At 42.4% G+C, this 23,098-nt stretch overlaps 1 protein-coding gene across 1 annotated transcript in view; it reads right to left on the bottom strand.

Moving 5' to 3' along the window:
- Positions 1–23,098, bottom strand: part of LIG3 (DNA ligase 3) — a 1,243,614-nt gene that overhangs the window by 568,963 nt on the left and 651,553 nt on the right. The window contains exon 15 of the mRNA XM_044058542.1: positions 22,450–22,573. Within this exon, the coding sequence (XP_043914477.1) occupies positions 22,450–22,573 (124 nt within the window). The remainder of the gene's footprint in view (positions 1–22,449; positions 22,574–23,098) is intronic.

The raw sequence follows: 23,098 nt of genomic DNA, 5'->3' as shown, positions 1-23,098 counted from the left end.
AATGTAATTTTAGAAAGAGGGCAACCCAATCTTGGTCCAGAAAAAGCCAGAAATAATTGGTCTGATTTACAAGTAAATTTTGTTCTGTCCAAATAAAAACGGATTTGCCTGTGAACATCTAGGGAGTGCAGGCAATACTCTCCCTTGTCAGAATGATTAGGAAAAAATACTGGGAGGCCAATAGACTTGTTGACAGATTGCTCTGACACCACTTTCGGTAAAAAGGAGGAATTAGTTCTCAGTGAGACTCTATCCTTATGAAAAATAAGGTAGGGTCGTTTGATGCATAAGGCTTGAGGTTCTGACAGACATCTGGCCGATGTGATAGCAACCAGAAACAAGGTTTTCCAAGAGAGGTACTTTAAATCACATGAAGATGCAGGTTCAAAGGGAGGGTTTTGTTAGGGCTTGCAGAACCAAAGACAGGTCCCAAGGTTGTACTGGATCTCTAAAGGGAGGTTTTAGGTGAAAACCGCCCTTCAAGAAAGTCTTACAGAGTCTGTGTGACATGAGTGGAGTCCTGGAAGCCAATGTGGAAATTAGAAATGGCAGCTAAATGAACACGAACAGTAGAGGCTGATACCTCAGACCGAAAGAGATCTGATAAATAATCTAATACCACCAAAACTGGGACTGAAAAGGGGTCCAATTGTTTGTTCGCTGCCCATAATGTAAATCTTTTCCATTTGCTAAGATAGGTTAGCCTGGTGGATGATTTATGAGATGCAATAAGAATACTGTGCACCGGGGAGGAGAGGTTATCCTGCCTGGCAATCAATGGAAGTGGAGAAACCAAGCTGTTAGCTTCAGGTTTGTTAGACTGGGGTGGGTCAGACCCTGCGGATGGGAGATCAATGTCGGAGTTGGATTGAGAATCCATGGTCGATCTAGCAGGTGAGGCCAGACGAAGGGGAACCAAACTTGTCGAGGCCAATATGGTGCAATGAGGATTAGTTTGCTCATCAACTGCCGTGATTTCTTCAAAAATTGGGAGATGAGTAGAGGAGGGTAAGCATAAAGCATATCCGAGGGCCAAGTGTGGACTAGAGCATCTCTCGGTGTGATGTGTAAGGGAAGGTGCTGGGCATCCCAAAGACCTTTGCTCCACCTGCCTGTTAGGTGAGTGCTCCAAGCAATGTCTGAGGCGTCGGTGGTGATGCTCTGTCTGGTAGGGCGGAGGATGAAGGGAAAACCCTTGTTCTTGGCACAGGCCCCTGCCCACCAGAGAAACTCGGCTCTTATAGATGGGATCAGAGGGAGAGAGGTCTCTAGAGACTGAGAGTGCTGACACCAAAGGTTATTTAGATACCACTGAAGTTTTCTCATGTGAAAGCCTAGCCAGAGGAATTAGAAGGATGCAAGATACCATATACCCCAGGGCTTGCAGGAACTTCCTCGCAGTGAAGTGACTTCTGGAAGCCAGCTGGGTAAAGTAGAGAGCCAGGAAGCTCTGTTTTTCTGGGGATAGGAAGGCCATTTGGGATACTGTGTCTAGCGGAGCTCCCAAGAAAATGATCTTCCTGGGGGATGTTTGCTTTGATTTCTTCTCGTTGATGGTGAACCCTAGGGAAGTTAGGAGGGATTTGACAAAGAGAAGTTCCTGGAGCAGCTTTTCTTTGCACTTTGCCTGAATGAGGCAGTCGTCCAGGTAAGGGTAAATCTGTATATTTCTTTTTCTGCAAAATGCTATGGCCGGGGCTAAGCATTTGCTGAATACCCTGCGTGCAGTAGACAAGCCAAAAGGCAGCGCAGAGAAAGTACAGTTGTGTACACTTACCATAAATGTAGATGTTCGAGTGTATTCACTGTAGCAGTCATCACACTTGGGTTATCTGCCTGCAGGTAGCCCTCAGTCGGCCCGAATACCAGAGACTTAGTATTTCTGCGTCGGTTGCTGTCGCTTCAGGACTGATGTCAGGTCGTCAGGGGTATAAAAACAGGCAGCCAACGCCATTACATCAGATTTCCTTGCCTCAAATGTCAGGAGCTCCCAAATAGGGAGCTAAGTTATGGTGGAAAAACACCACCAGTAAAAAGTAAATACCAATAGCCATGTAAGGGGTAAGTAACAGAAATAGAGAAGGACAGAGACAGAGAGAGAGAAGGGGGCCTGCAACAGTGAATGCACTCGAACATCTACATTTATGGTAAATGTGTACAACTGTACTATGTTCTTCGTGTTTCACTGTTGCAGTCATCACACTTGGGTTGATTCCCAAAGCTAAAGAATGGGTGGAGGCAGTCAAGAAGAGTTGGGGCTGGCTGGTATGCCCTCCAGGACTGGTGTTGCAAAACCCGCCCTGGATTTGGAAATTATAAGCAGGTGGTAATGCATGGTGAAGGTGTGAACAGAACTCCAAGTAGCAGTTTCCAGAATGTCCCTGATAGTGACTCCTCTGAGGAATGCTGTAAAGGTTGAAGTTGCCCTAGTGGAATGCGTTCTGACACCCTGAGGGGGTGGTATCCCATGGTGTTTGTAACAGAAACGGATACAGTGTGTTATCCATTTTGAGATGGTTTGTTTTGATATGGCCTTGCCCCCTGCCCCTGGTGCAAAACTGACTAGTAACTGGTAAGATTTCCTGAAGGGCTTAGTCCTATCAAGGTAGAATCTGAGCTGTCTGTGCATGTCTAAAGAGTGCAGGATCCTTTCCCCCTTATTTTGAGGGTTAGGGAAAAAGGTGGGCAAATGGATAGATTGGTTGAGAGCCACACTGGACACCACTTTAGGCATAAAAGTAGGGTTAGTCCTGAGGGAGACCCTATCAGTATGAAAAATAATGAAGGGTTCCACAGCCATAAGTGCTTGTAGCTTAGACACTCTTCTAGCTGAAGTGATGGCCAGAAGCAATGCTGTTTTCCAAGAGAGGAATTTTAACTCTGCTGATGCTGCAGGCTCAAAAGTGGGTAGCGTGAGCTTTTCCAGCACAAAGTTAAGGTCCCAAGCAGAGGTGGGGGCTCTTCTTGGTGGCCTTAAGTTGTTAGCTCCTCTTAGGAACTGTATGATAAGAGGGTGAGAGAAGAGAGGTGGCTCAGTGCTGTAATAAGCAGAGATGGCAGAGGCATGGATCTTAATGGAAGAGAAGGATAGGCCACTGTGGAGTAGGTCTGCTAGGTAATCCAGGATGAGAGGTAAGGAGGGCAGTGCTGTGTCCACTCCTTTAGAGTGAATCCAGGAAGAATACCTTTTCCACTTATCAGCATAGGATTTCCTTGTGCTGGGTCTTCTGGCTTCACAAATGACGTCCAGCACCTGCTTGCTTAGGCTGGACACTGGAGGAGAATTCAAAATAAGACAGGCTACAAGGTTCAGGATTTGCAGTTGCGGATGCAAGATCTGTCCCTCCTGCTGAGTGCGGTGGGTTGGGATCTGGGGTAGGTGCCAAGGTGGCACCGGTGACAGACTACGCAGTAGTGGGTACCAGTGTTGGCGTGGCCAGTCTGGGGCAATCCGGATTGCCCTGGGTCTTTCCTGTCTTATCTTGAGTAGTACTCTTGTAAGAAGAGGCAGAGGAGGAAATGCATAGATTGAGAGGTTTACCCACTGGAAGGATAGGGCATCCACTTTTCAGGCTTTGCTGTAAGGTACCCTGGTGCAGAATTTGTTGAGCTGGTGATTGTAGGGTGAGGCAAATAGGTCCACCATCAGGGTACCCCATTTCCGGGTTAGAAGAGTGAAGGTGCTGAGGTCTAATTGCCATTCATGAGGGTCAAGGAGATTTCTGCTTAAATTGTCTGCCAGAGAGTTTTGTTTGCCTGGCAGGAACTGAGCTTGCAGGTGAATATGCATAGCCAAGACCGTGTTCCACAAAGTCATGGCTAGCCTGCAGAGTGGGTAAGAATGGGTTCCCCCCTGCTTGTTGATGTGCCACATCACTGTGGTGTTGTTGGTTTTCATTAGAAGGGGCCCTGGTGAGAGTAGGGATCTGAAAGCTGTCAGAGCATGCTGAACAGCTAGCATCTCTTTTTGGTTGATGTGCAGATGAATTTGCTTTGGGCTCCACTGGCCCTGAATGCACCTGCCATCCAGATGTGCCCCCCAGGCATAGTCTGATGCGTCTGTTGTTAACGTCTGGACGGCGTGGGGTTGGGTAAAAGGAAGTCCCTTGTTGTGGTTGCATGCTGCCACCCACCAAAGAAACTCTGTCCTAAGACAACATAATGATAGGTATGATAGTTTCCAGGTCCTGAGAATGTTGGCACCAAAGACTTTTTTAAGTACCATTGAAGTTTCCTCATATGCAGTCTGGCATATGGAATTAGTAGAATGCAGGAGGCCATGAACCCTACAGCCTGCAGGATTTTCCTTACGGATAGCTGGGTTCTGGTGGCCATTTGAGCGAAGTAGCCTGTTAGATAGGCTTGTTTTTCTGGAGTAAGGAATGCCATATGGGATGCTGTGTCCAATCTTGCTCCCAAGAATACAATCTTTTGAGTCGGGACTAGTTTTGATTTCTTTTCATTGATAGTTTACCCCAGGGAGGTTAGAAGCTCCTTTAGAAATGTCAGGTGCTGCAGCAGCTTTTCCTGTCTGCCTGAATCAGGCAGTCATTCAAGTAGGAGCATATTTGAATCATTCTCTGTCTGCAATAGGCAATGGCTGGAGCCAGGCATTTTGTGAAGACTCTAGGAGCAGTGAATAAGCCAAACGGAAGTGCAGAGAACTGACAATGCATAGATCCTGCCCTGAAACATAGATATTTCCTGCATGAGTCCCTGATAGGGAAGTGCAGATAGGCTTCCTTTAGGTCGAGGGTGGCTAACCAGGCATCTTTGGACAGCATAGATAGAAGCTGCTGTAGGGTGAGCATTCTGAATTTTGGTACCACCAGGAAGGTGTTTAGAATGGATAGATCTAAGATTGGGCGCCAGGTGCCCTCTTTTCTGGGTACTAGGAAAAGTCTGGAATAAAAACCTTGGCCTATCTGTTCTGCCGGAACAGGCTGAATAGCTCTTATGGAGAGCAGGGATTGAACTTGATTTTGTGCTTCTACCCACTGGTTTGGAGGAAGGTTGGCAGCATGTGGAAATAAAAAACTTGTACCCCTGGGATACTATGTTGAGGCCCCATCGGTCATTGGTGATGGAGGTCTAGTTTTTTGCATGGTGGGCAAGTTTTCCTCCTAGGGGCATGAGCAGTTGGGCAGAGGTGAGGAGTGGAATTGAGAAGTCATTGTGAATTATTTCCTTAAGGGGATGGCTTAGCACACCCTGTTTTAGAAGTGGAGGTACTCCATTGCTTAGATCTCTGCATACCCTGAGACTGTAGTCTGGGGGGGGGTCTGTTTCCCCTGGGTCTAGTTTGAGATGGCCTAGAGGAGGCTGGAAAGGACCAATGTTTTGAATCTTGGAGGCTGCACTTGCAAAAAATCTTTGATTGTCTGCACAGACTTAGCCTTTTCTTCCATCTTTTTTAAAACCTCTTCTGCTTTGGTGCCAAACAGATTGTCCTTGTTCAAAGGAGCATCCAGTAATTTTGATTTGACATGGTCTGGCAAGGTCTGCTCCTTAAGCCAAGCTTCTTCCCTGCCAGATGCTTCTAGGGAGTCAACCCACATTGCAGGGTATGCTTGCTGACTTGGCTTGCAGAATGCATAAGCTCCTGTAATTCTTTATTTTCTGCACAGTCAGGAAAGGTAGATAACTTTTGCTTAAGAAGTTCCATAGTATGTTGCTGGTATTTCAGCATGTGGAACTGGCAATTCAATGCTCTAATGGCGTGAGTTGCAGAGGTGTATACTTTTTACCCCATCTGTCTAAAGATCAGGAATCCCTGTCCAAAGGGGTGGGGATTCTTAGCTGTAGTTGCTTTTATTCCTTTAGGCCCTTGGCAGATGACTTCTGGGTCAGTAGTAGGATTTTTGAAAAGAAATTTGTGAGAGTCAGGGACTCTATAGTACCTGTCTGGTTTCCTTGGAGTAGGGGGTAAAGTATCAGGACTTAGAATGGATTCCATAAAGACATCATCCACAACATCCAGAACAGGAGGGATAGCTAAGTGTCTGTGATGTGGTAAGTCAACCCCGAGTCTCTTTTTGGACTGAGGATAATCCTGGCATTCCCAGTGGAAATGCTCTCTCAAAGTATGTAGGGTTTCACCAAAAGAAAAATCCTCTGGAGGGGAAGCAGAAGGAATGGATTCCTCTGCATCTGAATCCTCATAGGCAGATAAAGGCATCTCTTCATATTCAGAAACCTCAGAGTCGTCAGACTCTTGGTCAGTTAAAGTTGCTGGGGACAGGTCTCTTTTTCTCTTAGCAGGGGAAGGCTGGCTTCATCTAATCAGCATGATCAGGTCTTCTGCCATTTTAAGCATTTGAGATTGTGGCAAGGAAGCAGGCGCTTGGGTTGGGGTTGTCGTTTTTTTAGGCGTAGCTTGTACTCTTGGGCTTAGAAACTCAGTAGTTTTAGAAAGAACTGAAGACGCAAAAGAAGTTGTTGGTTTGTGTCGAATATCGGTAATGCAAAGAACTTCCTTGGAAGCCGGTACCTGTACAGCAGCTCCGGACCCATCCAAGGTAGAGACATCTGCAGGTTCCATAGTCAAAGAAGAGTCTCGCGGCATACTGGACTCCGAACGGGTCTCGGTAGTGGCCTGCGAATCCATTGAAGCGGGCATCAGGGGCTGCGAAAGCACCTTACTGAGTACCGGCAAACTGGCGACTAGCTTAACGGAAGCGTCATCAGCAGTTGTGGACGTGTGCGGTCTGTCTCTGTCTTTATCCTTATGTTTTTTCAGAAGATCAGTAGACGGATGGCTTACCAAAGCCATTTCGGAATACGGAGATTGAGAACGAAAGTATTTAGCTAAAATAAGGGCCCAACGATGAATAGTTCGGGTGTTGAATAATGCACAAAACCGACAGCGAGGTATGTCGTTGTCTGGGCCTAAACAGGTGACGCAGTAAGAATGGAAATCTCGGTGTGGTACTTGCTTTCCACAGGAGAGACAATTGTTAACTTTTTCTGACATCAGTTAGAGCAAGAAAAAAGGATTCCCAACGGGGTACTTAGCTTTAGAAGACTTCAGGATGATTCAATTCGGAAATGAAAACTCAGGTAGCGGCCAACCGGCACGCATGCAAACTATTTCTGCTTCGGGCTCCTCGGCAAGAAAGACTGTTGTAATGGCGTCGGCTGCCTGTTTTTATACCCCTGATGACCTGACGTCAGTCCTGAAGCGACAGCAACCGACGCAGAAATACTAAGTCTCTGGTATTCAGGCTGACTGAGGGCTACCTGCAGGCAGATAACCCAAGTGTGATGACTGCAACAGTGAAACACGAAGAACATCTGAAAGTGTTGTGATCCTGCTCTGAAGTGCAGGAATTTCCTGCAGGATTCCCTTATGGGGATGAGGACATAGGCATCTTTTAGGTCTAAGGTCACTAGCCAGGCATTTTTTATCAGCATAGGCAGCAGCTGCTGCAAAGTTAGCATTTTGAATCTGGGGACCCCCAGGAAGGTATTCAGAATGGATAGATCCAGGATGGGGTGCCAAGTACCCTTTTTTCTTGGAACAAGGAATAGTCTGGAATAAACGTTTTTGCCTGTTTGATCTGAGGGGACAGGTTCTGGATATGAGAGTTTGGACCTGTTTCAGTGCCTCTGCCCACTGATTTGGAGGTAAGTCTGGGTACCCTCTTGGAAATGGGAGTTCGCTGAAAGAGAATTTGTATCCCTGAAAATTTATCTTTAAGACCCATTGGTCCTTTGTTGCAGAAAGGCAATTTTCTTTGAAGAGGGAGAGCCTTCCTCCTAGCTTTTGATGAGTGAAGGGAGGGCAGAGGGGGGAGGGGTAGTCATTGGGAGTTTTTGCCATAGAAGGGTGGCTTAGAACTCCCTGCTTTGTGGGGTGGGGAGGGGGAGTGGTCCACTGTTTGCTTCGCTGCTGGTCCCGGGATAGGGGCCTGGATGGTCTGTCCCTGCGGGGCTTACCTTGGCCCTGTCTGCTAGGTGCAGGGAAGGACCAGTGCTTAGAGAGAAAGTTCCTGTTGAACTTGGGAGGTTGAACCTGAAAGAAATCTTTTACTGTTTGCATAGATTTTGCTTTGTCTTCCATCTTTTTAAACACCTCTTCTCCTTTTACTCCAAACAAGCAGTCCTTATCCAGGGGTGCATCAATTAGTTTAGACTTGACATGATCAGGGAGAGGTTGTTCCTTCAGCCATGCATGTCTCCTAATGACAGATCCTGACACTGCTGCACTGCTAGAGGCTTCTAGGGCATGATATCCACAGTGTAATGAGTGTCTGGCCACTTGACAAGTAGACTGCAGTACATCTGCTAACTCTTTCAAATTGGCACAGTCAGGAAAGGCAGAAATCTTTTGCTTTAATAGTTCCAAAGTGTGTTGTTGATATTTTAACATATGGAAAAGGTGTATACTTTTTTACCCCATCTGTCCAGAGCTCTGGAATCCTTGTCAGAAGGAATAGGATTCTTGGCAGAACTAGAATTAGCTTCTTTAGGTCCCTTTGTAATGACCTCTGTGTATGCAGCAGGAGTTTTGTACAGGTATTTGTGAGAATCCGGTACTCTGTAATACTTGTCAGATTTACTGGTAGCAGGTGGGAGGGCGTCAGGGGCTAAGCTGCATTCATGGAAAACATCATCCCCCACTTCTAAAATAGGGGGGACAGCCAAGAGTCTGTGCTAGGGCAGGTCCAGATACTCTCCATGTCTTTTCTTAAACTGGGGGAAGTCCTGAGATTCCCATTGGAAATGTTCCCTGAGGGTGTGAAGGGTTTCTCCAAAGGAAAGGTCCTCTGGAGGGGAGGCAGAAGGTGTGGATTCCTCTGGATCTGAATCCTCATAAGCAGTCAGAGGTTGCTGTTCCTCTTCAAAATCTAAATAGTCAGATTCCTCAGAATCCTGTTCTGTCATAATTTCTAGAGAAGGGTGGCTTTTCCTTTTAGAAGTTGTGGCCTGACTACCCTGGATAAGGGAGATGTGATCCTCTGCCATTTTAAGCTTTAGTGCTTGGGGTGGTGGATCAGGAGCAAGTCTGACTAGAAGCAGATTTTCTAAGACTGGCCTGGCTTCTGGGCCTGAGAGAATCTGTCGGTCTGAGAGAAACAGTAGTTGGATGAGAAGACGTCACTTTTTCTCTAGATTCAGTAGTGCGAAAGGCTTCCTTGGAAGCAGGTGCCTGCTTTGCGGCTCAGGACCCAAACGAGGCAGGGACAGCCAGAGGCTCGGAAGATGAAGAAGATTTCTGTGGCATACCGGACTCCGAAAGCGTCTTGGTAGAGGCCTGCGTAGATATCGAATTGGGCATCAGGGGCTGTGAAAGCACCTCACTGAATTCCGGTGAAGTGATGACCTGCTTAACGGTAGAGTCGTCGGAAGGCTTAGCTTTGTGTGGTCTGTCTGTATCTTTATCTCTGTCCACGGATTGTTGGCTGACGGACGCCATATCAGAATGCGAAGACGAAACACAAAAATAACTGTCTACAATAAGAGATCTACGGTGAATGGTTCTCGTATTAAAGAGGGCACAGAACTGGCAACGGGGGACGTCATGGTCTGGGCTTAAACAAGTGACACAGTAAGAATGGAAGTCTTGGTGTGGGATCTGCTTTCAACAGGCAAGACAATTGTTAAAACTTTTTCGGACATCGGTTAATGCAAGAAAAAAAGGTCCCCAATGGGGTACTTAGCTTTAGATGTTTTCAGCTGAAATTCAAACTCTGGTAGCGACAGAACGGCACTCGTGCAAACTGCTTCTGCTACAGGCTCCACTGCAAGAAAGACTGATGTAATGACGTCGGCTGCCTTGCTTTATAGCATTGATGACCTGACGTCAGACTACAGGCGACTGCAGCCGACACAGAAAACATTTACTCTGGTATTCGGGCCGGCCGAAGGCTACCACAGCAGGGATAACCCACACGTGATGACTGCAACAGTGAAACACAAAGAACATCTGTAGTTTTAGGTGGAATATAAATGCATGCCAGCATAATCCTTCTTCCCTGCCAGAATCCCCTGCTACTACAAATTTGCCATTATTAACCCCCTCTAACATTATGGCACCCCCTCTCACACTCAGTATTACTATTCCCCTTTTCCTTTGTCTCTGATGAAATCCTTTCTTTGTCAGATTCAAACACTCATTAACCAAATGCATCTCCTGTGTAACAGTTCTGTTTGCGCCCTAAACATTTTAATATAATTCAATATGCTGTGTTTTTTATCTATACCTGCAAGGCCATTTTAATATTTTCAAAGCAGCTTTTCTGATTAAAAAAAAAAAAAAGCTATTACTCCCAAATATTATACACGACAGTTCTGAATTTATGTTTACATCTTGCAGTTTATATGTACACAGTAATGTTGGTCAGGCTAATCTTGAATTTTTAATTGCTTCTTCTCATCTGTATTTGAATACATCCCATTTTTACAATCTTTTTGCTTCAATCACTTCAATAAAAACATTCAAGATCAAGAACGATTTTCAACCCCTGGCCTTTTTCAACTTACAAAAAGTACAAAAGGAAGTTTACCCCTCCAAACAGCAGCAATTGGTTGAAAGTGATGGCTGCATTCACAGGAATTACAAATTCTAAAATCAGGGTTAACCATGCTAAAGTGCATGCTAGAGCTTCATTTCCCACTTACACTGATTGCTGTCTGCCCTTATCTCTATTCCTGTATCACATATGAAAAATAAGTTGCATGCTTTCAGTATACGTCTGAGAAGCTGAGTCCTGCAAGGTATTTTCCGGCCTCTTACTGGTCATGTTTTACAATGGTATAACAAAAAGCTTTGTAAGCTTTTTATTAAAAGCATGCACCTAAGCAATTTAGGCTGTCTTAAGGTGATGTCACATGACAGCTAGCATGTGGTGCATCCACAGACTTCAATGGATGTGTCATTGAAAATGCATGATGCTGTGACCATTAAAGTTTATGAACGCATGAGATATGTTCCTTATACTGATGCTGCAAAGGTTACAGTTCATTACTTTCACTCTGTGGTGTCAGTATACAGAAAATGCCAAGTTAAATAAAATGATTAAAGCACAGAAATGTTAGTGGATGGGGAGAAATGCAAGATTCACTGTTTATTCACCACTTACATTAGTGCACAGGTAATATTATTTTCATCTGTAAATTGCTTTAACTTACAGCTTACGAAAACTTGCACTGGTCACCCATAGATGAATAAATTGTGCACTGCTATATTTAAGGGATTAAAGCACTAAGGCTGTAAGGGAGGCAACAACTTGCACAGCTATTCACTTCCCACAGCTTCAAACTTCATTTATTCTCAAAGTTATTTGCCAATTTCTCTTTAAAACTTAATTATACTCTACCTTGCATATTACAATGAAAACACTGTTTAGACCGCTTGCGATTAATTACCTACACCCGCAAACTCCTTCCCCAACTAAAAGCAATTGCAAACAGAAAAAAACAGCTAGCACCTTACAAATGGAAAAATGAACCCTTGTAGATTTCACTAAGACCGCAGTGGCCTGAATCCAGACCATTAAATACCTGTGCCTGTTTGCACCTACTGCAGCTAACACTAAGTGCTAATAAAAAATAAAACAGCTAATAACTTTTCAAATGCAAGAAAGACAGGGCTACATTTTTTCATGCTTTTCATTATGTTCTCTTGTTTTTCAAGCCTATTTGTATAAAAATTGTCTACAGCTTAAACTAAAGACATTACTCTAGACAACCACCTCTATAAAAATCAAAGAAATGTATATTTTAATTCTAAACAGTGTAAGAAACTTCTCTGTGTGGAAGATTTTCAGTCCATATATCTCTAGTTAATCACTGTATATTAATCAGATCAGACAAAAGTAGTAGAAGTAGCGAACTTAAACTCGTCTTAAGTAAAATAAATAAATAAATAAATAAAAAATATAAAATTGTACAGAATGATTAAGTATTTGAAAGTAATCCAAACAAGACAGGCAACATCTACTACTTTTGTCTAATCGGATTAATATACAGTGATTAACTAGAAATATATGGCCTGAAAATCTTCCACTGTTTTGTTTTTGGACCCACTACAATTGTTTAGTGGGTTATTTTTTGTTTTAAGACTTAAGGGATACCACGGAGATTACTTGTTTTTTTTTTTTTTTTTTATTATTTTAATTCTACATACATGATCAATACACTTTGAGATCCCCTTCAACAGCCCAAGACAGTACAGTTGTGCAAGTAACAGTAGATGTCCGGATGATCACTGCTGCAGTAGACTTAGCTATATGGGCTATATCCGGTCAAGCATATAAAAAGTGGCCAGCTTCCAAAGTTTCAGGGAACCTTCCACACGCCAAAATCAGTTAGCTCAAGCTGAACTGAAAAAAAAAGACAGGTTTAAGCATCAAGGCCTTCAGAGTTTTCATGCCAACAGAGAGAGGGAGGGAGGCTGAGCCCTGAAGAAGATAGAGACAGGAACAACTAAAAATAAAAATTTACACCTTGACATAAACAGCACACATTAAAAAAACAAGAGGAAATGGAGGGAGGGAGTGACTACTGTAGCAGTGATCATTTGAACATCTACAGTTATAGGACGTTTACTTACACAACTTTACTGTGTTCACCATACAGATCACTGCTGCAGTAGCCTTAGACACACAAGTAGATTACGCTAGCTTGCAACATTTAAGAGGTGGAAGGAGAGGAGTCCAGGATCCCCTGGAAAATGGTCCTAGTAAAGCTTCATCTAGACCTAGAAAAGGAATAAAGCTTGTAGTGCTTTGTAAAAGTATGCACAGAGGACCAAGATCCTGCTTCTAGAATACTTCTAGAATCCAACCCTTTCCAAAAAGCCATAGATAAAATGAAAGCCCTGGTAGAGTAGACCCTAGCCCTACCTGGAATAGTTTTGTTGCGGTAAGCATAAAAATGCTAACAGCCTTGGACAGCCATTTGGACATTTGAAAATAGTTTGCTTTTATACATGTTGTCCCTTCTTACCTTCACAAGAAATGAACAACTGATCTGAAGATCTGAAAGATTTAGCTCTGTCAAGGTAGTGCCCGAGTTGTCCATGGGCATCCAAGATACAGAGCATCCTTTCCTGTCCCCTTTATTTTTAGGTTCAGGAAAGAAAATATGGAGAAGGATAGTTTGGCTTAAAGGAAATTCCGATACCACATTATACATAAAAGAATGATTAGTTCTCAAAGAAACCCTGTCCCTATGGAAAATGAGATGAATCGCAGTAAGAGCTTGCAACTCAGATACTCTTCTTGCAGAGGTTAGAACAATCAGTAAAAGTGATTGCTACATTGAGAACCTCAAGTCTCGGATGGCGCAGTGGTGCAGAGGTAGCATTGTCGCCTCACAGCAAGAGGTTCTCCGGTTCAATTCTCGTCTGGAGTGCCTTCTGTGTGGAGTCTGCATGTCCTCCCTGCGTTCTTGTGGGTTTTCTCCAGGTATTCCGGTTTCCTCCCACATTACAAAGACCTGTGTCTGGAGCATTTCTCCCCGGGCCTCCTCTGAAAACTGGCTTTGTTCCAAGTTGGACTTTCCCTGTAAGCAAATGTTAATTAAAGTCAGCTAGGTTCAATTCTCGTCTGGAGTGCCTTCTGTGTGGAGTCTGCATGTCCTCCCTGCGTTCGTGTAGGTTTTCTCCAGGTACTCCGGTTTCCTCCCACATTACAAAGACCTGTGTGTCTGGAGCATTTCTCCCCGGGCCTCCTCTGAAAACTGGCTTTGTTCCAAGTTGGACTTTCCCTGTAAGCAAATGTTAATTAAAGTCAGCTAGGTTAACTGGTTCAAATGGAGTAAGTGTTCTCTAACACCTCTTATGCAAAAACTGTTTCAAAAACATTTGACATGAGAATGCACTGAAGGAATATGATCTATGGGCAATGCAGAAATGGCAAATAATTGAACCCTTGATGGAGGATTAAGAAAGGCCACATGATAACTCACAGGAATATTGTAAAACCAGTGGACAACTACCCCTGAATAGGTGCTGGTTATGTTGCTGGCACCAAATAGAAAACATTTTCCATTTGTCAATATATGATTTTCTAGTAGTAGACTTTTCTGCCTCTATTAATACCCTGATGCACGTCTTCTGTAACCAGGTACCTAAAGGGAATTAAGACCCTGTTATCCAGGCAGTCAACTGAAGTTGATTGCGGTTGGGGAGTATCAAACACCCTTGATCTTTTATGAGTAGATCCATTCTGGGAGGAAGCTTGTAGTAACTGCTCCTGGTCATTGGCAAACAAAGGGAGAACTACTGTTGCCAGGGCCAGAAGGGAATCACCACAATGACTGTGGGGGATTCTTTCTGAATCTTCAGCAGTACCTTGGATATTGGTGGAAACATTCCTATTCAAGGAAAAGAAAAGGCATCTGTCTTCCAGGCCTTTTTGCATGGTGTTCTGGAGCAGAATCTTGCAAACTGATTGCTCAGCGAGGAGATAAAACAGGTCTGCTTGAGGAACTCCCCTGAGATGGATCAAATCTTGGAAGACCCCCTTATCTAGTTTCCATTTGTGAAGGTCCGTCCTTGTCCTGCTCAGCTTGTCTGTGACACAGTTTTACTTTGAAAGAATGTAGGATGCCTGTAGCGTGAGACTGTGATGGGAAACTGTTATCCCAAGCTAACACAGATAGCCTGCAAAGGTGGTAATACCTGGTTCCTCCTTCCTTGTTGATGTACCACATGACTGTGGTACTGTCTATAACAACTTGAAGAGGTCCCAGGGACCAAAGATGATTCATGGAGTTGAGTGTCTTGATCAGGGCAAGCACCTATTTTATATTTGCATGCTTGCATATGTTCTTGCTGTCCCAAGCACCTTGCACATTTATTCCTCCTGAAAATGCTCCTCAACAAAAGTCTGGGACATCTGTGGTGACTGACGACTTTGGTGCAGAGAAGGCAAAAGGGGAGACCTGGATTTAAGGATATTTGCTGTCTCTACCAAGTGATTTCCCTTCTGACAAATCCCAGCACTGGGATTTTTAAGGACAAAGGATGTTGGTGCTGGGACCAAAGTTATTTTATATACAACTGTATCTTTCTCATGTGGAGTTTTGTCAGGTGTGTCATGAGAATCATAGATGCCATGAGACCCAAAATCCTGAGGTACTCCTTCATAGTGACCAAAGTCAGAGTGGAAGACTTCAGAAACAAATCTAGATATAGCACTATTTTTCCAGTGGATGAAAAGCTCTTTGAACTGAGGAGTCTAGCTGACACACCAGGAACAGAATCCTCCATGGAGTCAAAAAAAGACTACTTTGAATGTCCTCTTGGAATCCCAGCTTGTGTCTCACCCAAGTAAGAGATTTCTGAAACTTTGAAAAAGGCTCTGCAAAGGTAAGAAAGTCATCTAAATATGGAAAAAATGTGGATACCCTGTAGCCTGCAATGAGGTACAACTGAGCTAGACACTGTACTCCAAAGGGTAAGGCAGAGAACTGATAATTTGATCCAGACACACAAAACCTTTGGAAACTCCTGCCGTCTGGATGAATAGGGATGTGATCATAAGCATCTTTTAAACACAGTGCTACCAAGAAACTTGAATGAGATAGAAGAGGCAACACAATGTGAAAGTGACAGCATTTTGAACTTGGCACTATCAGGTTTAAGAAAGAAAGATACAGAACTGGTCCCCAAACATTTTCTTTCTTTGGTGCTAAAAACATCCTCAATAAAAAACATTTACCACCTAGGAGGGAGGAACTGGCTGGATCATTTCCCGAGACAGCACGTGATGAAGGACAGGTGGAAATAAAAGAGACTGGTCAGGTGAATGAGGGCTTACTCTCTTGGAAAGGAAGAATTTCCTCCCACTGTCATCTGTAACCTTGGTAAATGATCTTCAGAACCCATTTGTCTGACACTATCTTGTTGCCAAAGAGAAAAGTAGAGTTTCAGGCTTTATGGAAGGGAAAAAAGGACTGCCAGAGTGTCTGTGTGCATTTTAGGGGGGGCAATGTCCTTTAAATAGGCACTCTCACTTGTTGGTCTGTCCTTGTTTTTTTTGGGGGGGTCTAGAATACTTTTGGGAACCTCCTTGCCATTTCTTAAACATCTGCTTGGCAGCATTTTATTGAGACCACTTATTTTTTATTTTGTTTTGCCAGAACTGGATGAGAGGTTAGAAAATCCCTTTGAAAAATATGGAGAAGGACAGCTAAAAAAATCCTTTAATCACACTTTTTAATCACCTCTGCATCAGAGGGGCTAAAAACTAAATCTCTATCTGAAGAAGAATTTAGAATCTCATTTGTATCATCATCTGGGATGTTCTGAGAATGCAGCTGGGCAAATTTACTTAAAACAGTACCACTGGCCATAGCCTTGGAAGAAGTATCAGCTATAAACAATGAGTAGTGATTTATACAATAGAAGAAAGTAAATTTAAAACAGCTTTTTACTCACATGAAGAGCTTGTGGACAAAACACTCCTCATACTTACACAATCAGTCAGAATAATCTTTAACATATATGAGCCTGACAGTTCAAAATACTGAAAAATCAAAGTTGCAAAAGCCATACACTTGTTTCTTATACTTATCAACAATCTTCACATCCTTATCAGAAAGTGTAGGATTGGAATTAACTAAATGCTTTGCAGCAGTAGGGTTATTTAAAGCTACAACAGCTGGGTCTGGTTTGGGAAGTGTATAAAAACTTGAAAGACTGAGGGGCTTTATACATCCTATCTGCCTTTTTAGGGACGCTGACTTACTATCAGAAAAACTGCAGAGAGTAACACACATATCCTGCAAAAATGACAGAAGAGGAGGAATAGGCGAAGGTTCTGCAAACTCCTTCTGTAATAACATATAGTATTTTCCAAGGGACTGCTGTGTTCTCCCACTGAAAACACTGGCACATTCTGGAAATAGTCTCAGAGAAACAATCAATCACAGGGAAAATCACAAACTGAGCTCTCCTCTAAGTCTGAATCCAAAATCTTAGGAAAAAATCTATACCTGTCCCCTCATCTTTCTATCCACATTCAGTAGCTTTAATTTTTTTTGAAGAAAAGAGGTATCTCTCTTTCTCTTACCAGTTTACAAGAAGGATCAAGAGAATTAATTAATCCCTGAGTCAGACCCAGTAAATTACTCCTGTTCAAAGAAATTTGAGGAATACATGTTTAGTTTTCAGTTTTGTTTTGGATGGAAAAATGGGGCCAACTGTGTTATTAATAGTAGTAGCAGCTTCCCCAGGGTTGGGCACAAGATTCTGACAAAACAAGGAAGCCTTCCCTGTTCCCTCTCTCAGGACTGACAAGAGTGGCTCTCCCTTGTCCACTGAGGGGACCCCATCAGCCACAGAGGACATGGCTAAACCCTGGTCCACAGTGGCTATAGGTGGTACACCGGATGGATCCTGGGTAAAAGATGAATGGTCTGAGGTACAACTAATGGACACAGTAAAGTCACCCACTTGCAGCAGAGGCAAACTGCTATCCTGCTGTGATGGCAAAGGCTGTTTGCTTAACTTTTTCTTTTTGCGACTGGAAGAAGGGCCAACCATGGGGCATACAGTTTTTTCCATGGTCAAGCGATGAATTGTGCCCTTTTTCGAGGGAAAAACAAGCAACATTTAAAATATTTAAAAGTTACTTTTTTTCAAAGAGAAACAGAGTAAAAAGCATTTAAAACACCTAGCCAGCTCCAAGAAATAAAATAAACACAATATATCCACAGAAGAAATGTTTTTAAGTACTTCGATCAACTTTTGAACTTACAGGAAAAAAGAGTGCTCTCATTTAAAAGTACAAATACAGTCTCATCTCAGCCCATTAAAACACAAACTCCTAGCTTTAAGATAACTTTCCTAAACAGGAAAGTGTTATCAAACGAAACATTTTTTTTTAATTGAAGCTTTTTCCCCAAAGAGAACTTATCTGCCCATCAAAGGAACAACACAAATCCACCATTGATCCTTGTAAGCTTCAAATGAGTGTACTCTTCGGTGGCAGGAAGGCTCTTAAGGGCTTGGAGCCCAAACCTAGCATTTTATTTAGCACAGCTAAAGCTGACTGATGGTTTGGGTGCATCGAAGGTGCCCTAAAGCTTTGTAAGCTGGCTGGCTGTTATATCCGTGGCAGGATATAACCCCTATAGCTAAAGCTACTTCAGCAGTGATCAGTATGATGAACATCACATTACATTTAACTTATTTCATTTCAGCCTTTATCTTGTTACTGTGAAAACTATGGATCATTACAACACAGAAAACACACTTACTTACTTTAAGATTATGGACATACAAAGAAAGCACTGATAAAACTCCCTACCTCATATTTAAAACATGTTACGACAAAATACTACACAGAATTGCTTTACAATATAACATAACTTTCATTATATTTCCATACCTCTCAACTGTACAGATTTTCGCAGAATGTCCACATTTATGCCTCATATTTTTGGTCCGTTTCTCATAAAAGGTGTGGTTTTCTGACAAATCACTGAAATGCTCTGAGGATTATTCCTAAAGAATGACATACATTTGAGTTTCAGACTTCAATTTATTCAGAAAATGGACGTCAACACAAACCCTGTTACTCTACTATGTTTATAAGAGCAATATTTAAAATCTGACCCTATTTTTTGGGCCTTTGTCCCCCATTTTGTCAGGCTTTGTCCTGATTTCTGACACTAAGAGGTTAACAGGTATACATTTCACACAAATATTAATAAGAACCAAAACTTACTAATATGAACAAACTTTACTTGCAGTTACTTTTTCAGTTTCTTCAGTGTCCTTCAAAATGTTAATGAAAAGTAGGGTTTACACACCAGAGTCCTCCCACCATTTTAACACAGTCTTTTACAGCCACCTCTTCTTGAAAACAACAGTCCATGTGTCTAAACATCATCTAATGTAATGGATGTTTCCCACTTTTCACATTTATTCACTAAGTTCACACTATTACTGGTCTTCTTCCTGAACATCCGTCCTCCTAACACACGTTCTTGGATCAAGACCAAGGTGATCCTAACTCTTCTAATCTGCTCCTGTGTTTTTTTTCAGTTGCTAAACCTTCTTCCTTTTGAACAACAGAAATGATTTCACTAGCAAAGTCTGTCTATGGGCTTTTGCTACTGTCACTAGATTAAGAAGGAGAGAAACCTTCAGTCTGCTGGTTAAACTTTATTGCCTACTTGGCTGTTCTAAATCCAACAAGGAATGTGATTATTCAGGATAAAAAAAATATGGTGAAGACAGATGTATACAGCAAATTGAATCTCACAGCTACTCCTGACATCCCGATTATCAGAATAAACTTCTCTTCTGCCTACTATATAGCGAATAATCATTTTCCGCTAACGCTGTGGTGTCCCCGATTTTTACCATTTTTGTCTTCTTTCCTTCATGGTTTTATCAGGAGCAGCTTTTACTGCTGGTATGAATGCATCTTCACTAAAAAGTACAGTTTTGTACCTACCATAAATGTAGATGTTCGAGGGCTATTACAGCTGCAGTACCGCCTGACGGCTGAAAACCCATATGTGATTACTGCAGCTGTAATGCACGATGAACATCAGGTTTTGCCTTCTTTCTTGTATCCAAGTCCGGAACATTACAAATCCTGCTGTATACCAGTCTAGCTGCTTATCTGTACTTTCATTAAATTAGTACAGTCAATTTCTTCTAGTTTCTGTGGTACAGCATAAAATCTAAGGTTTTCTCTGTGGGCTCCAGCTTCTAACTCTTTTTTTTGAAACAGTTCTTCTGGAGAATTGTCAAACTCAGTCAGTCTTTCCTCTGCTTCATCCTCTGATTTCTGCAGATAAATCATCTCATCTGTACAGCTACTTAAAGCTTCTTCTATTTTTTTCAGCCTTTTGACATCTGACTTTATACATTTTTCCAGTGACTTGCTTATTTTAAATACCTCTGAGTGCATTTGGTTAATTTTCCTGTAAATTACTGGAAGCAGTCTCCTATACTAAAACTGAAACTCAAGCCATTCCAGTGACAAGGAGCAAAAAGCCCTAATTATGGCCCAGGTGATCTGCGCTTGTTTTGTGGCTCTGATGACTGATTGAGCAGCAGGGAAGGATGGGATTTACCATCTAAGAAGTGTGGATGGTAATGAGGGCGCCTCTCAAGATGATCCCTGGTGGAGACAGGATGTGCGCTGGGATGGCATAGTTCTGGTGGTGGGTGGGTGGATATGGCTGAGCTGCTATGGAGGCAGGGCAATATGCTACAATGTGTCTCACTTCATGCCCATTTACAGATGCTTCCACTAAGCACCACAGGATGGGCCATAGTGGGTATGGCATACCAGAAACCTCTCCCACCACAGGGAAATAGTGATGGCTGAGACTCTCAGGACAGTGGGGGAAATGCTGATGGCTGAGCCTCTTAGGACACACTTAAGCTCAGGGACTGACCCCAGCTAATATCGGAGGACGTCCTGGAGGCTGTGGAGTAGATGGCAAACTCGATATGGACAGAATGATGTAGGATGACACAGGGGTAAAAAAAACCTGAACTGTGAACTGCTTTGTGCTGAACAACTGCAAGGATCTTCCAGCCAGAGCTTTGTCTTCTTCCTTTCTGATAAAGTTTCTCTAACTTTCAGCAGTATTCATCTGTGCTGGTATCCAGGCAGTGTTAATTACTACCCAATATCTGAATTTGCCTAAACTGATAACTTGCACTGGCTTCTTTAACTATTTCTCTATTTTTACACCAGGAGAGTGTTAATCAAACTGCTGCTCAGTGTTCGGCCATCTTGCAAGTCCAAAAAAGGGATGCTGTTTACATAAGTTTGGAATCTCAATTTCCTTGACATGACTCTGAACTGGATAGAGTGGATAACATGCATAAATGAAAGACTCTTTAGTGGAACTGCACTCTATGAGAGGGGTCTGGCTGGCTATGGGCTGGGAACATGATTGAAGTCAGACCTGCAGTATGGCTTAACCTTAGAAGATGTGAACTGTAGCTCATTTCAAGTTTTTTTTTTTTTTTTTTACAATTACTCTGAATTATATGAATTGTACAAACAGGCAGTTTGTCAGTTAATTACACCATGAAATGTGATTGTTCTTTAGAAAAATCCCTTTGATAAAATATGTAATATAAAATGTTTCTATCCTACCTAAAAGTTGTAATACTTGGATCTTATATAAATGTCTCACTACACATTTCACTTGTAGGGCACATCACATGTAAAAAGGGACAGTTACTGGGTGCCACTGCCTTTCACAACAAAGTGCAACAGGAAGAATGGAAGACAGCAATGAATGCTTACTAATTCACAGAATAGTTTTGCATGGCAGGTGGGAACCAATCTGTATGCACCAATTTTAGTTTTACAGTCCATACATCTCTTATATAACCAGACAGCCAGATCTCTGCTTCTTAGATACAGATATTTCACTGCAGTATTTGGTGGAATAGTAGGTCATTATACCCACTACAAGTGCAAACAATATGGAAATATGGAGGAAAAACTCAAATACACACACACTGAATGCATTGTAATGGAGGAAAAAAGTTGCAAAACACCCTGGAAAATATTACTTTCACTGAATTATATATCAGATTTGTTGGTAAAAACTAACTGCACAGTGTCACTTATATTTTCTCTGTGCCACTGACCTGAGCAGTACACTACCTATATGCTCAAACATTACCAATACTCACTTCATTTACCTTCTTCATGTCCCAATATATAAGCATCCATCTCCTTGAAACAAGCACCAGATCCCGCACCTTCCTCTCAGCAATACCATACACAAATATCACTTAATTTATACTCTAAACCCCAGCAATGAGGCATATGCATTGTTTAATTCTCTACCTTTACCTTAAAGAGCCATATTTTCAAACCTGATGCTCTTATGGCTCTCATTTCCAGAAGAGAGAGCAAGCCAACTCCTATGGCTTCAACCTTCATCCCTCACCATTACAGTCATCCTCTAGTGTAACTTTTCCCACAGGTAGTTTGTTGCACAATGCATCACAGTATAATTTGCTTTAGCAACACACAAATGACAATGCTACAGTTACTAAACATACTACAATAAATACTCCCAAACCCAGATCCTCTACAGAGGTCTTAAATGTCTCCCCTCAGGACACTGTTATAGTTTGGGTTCTGTTAAACAAAATGATCACACTACATTTTTTGTCACTCTGCAGATCTCCTCCCACTGGAAGTCTATGACAGAAACTCTGCTAAATTACCCTTAACACTTTTCCATCATTACTGTTCAGCAACTGTCCCTAGTTTCAGACATTCAAAGAAAGCAATGTTTGCAAACATACCCAAAGTAAAGATACAGGATGGATGTTTAATAACTTCATATTTACAACAAATGGTTATGCTACTAAAAATAAGGCATCGTACATGACTTTTTATCATTGTTTCATTCCAAATAACGAATAGCTAAACATACAAGTGAGCAATTGTGAATGCGCACACACACACACACACACACACACACACACACACTAACCTTTATTTCCTGATCCATAAAAAGCTCCCAGTACCACCAAGTCAGCAGTGTCAGCCATGGCCCCTTCATTGAGGTAATCCTTCTTCACTTTTAACCAATGGCGCTTTCCCGGTTCATAAATACTCTGGGTAAAGAGGAAGAATAAGTTAGAAGGCAATGCATTTCATCATGCAAAGAACAATCAAACAATACATTAATAAGCAGACAATCGCTATGCTAGAGGGACAGGCTATGAGTGCTATGCAGCCAACTGCACTTATACTAGTATTTAACTGCAAACAGCAACATCTCTCAGACTGCATAACAATAGAAGGACTTCGAATAGCATACCATCTTCAAAACTGGGCTTAAGCTTTGCATTTGTTAGCTGCAGCACATGAGTAAAACAGAACTGTTGCTGTGAATTCAGAAGCCATTAATTTCACACCAATGCTTAACTGGATGGCATTAAGCCTTTCCAATCTGCCCTGTATGGGCAGTCAACATTCTACTGAGCCTCCTTTTCTGTTTTCCTTCTCACTTCATCCTCTATACAGTACTGCTGAAATGCCAAGGGTATTTTTTCTTCCTTATATTTTTATTATTTTTTTACTCTATCTGGTTCAGCTTAAAATGTAATATACAAATCTGCACATAAAACATTTGAAAA

This window comes from Protopterus annectens, chromosome 16.part0 (assembly GCF_019279795.1).
Source record: "Protopterus annectens isolate FY-2018-M chromosome 16.part0, PAN1.0, whole genome shotgun sequence".
NCBI lineage: Eukaryota > Metazoa > Chordata > Ceratodontiformes > Protopteridae > Protopterus > Protopterus annectens.
This window is presented reverse-complemented; position numbering and strand designations above follow the sequence as displayed.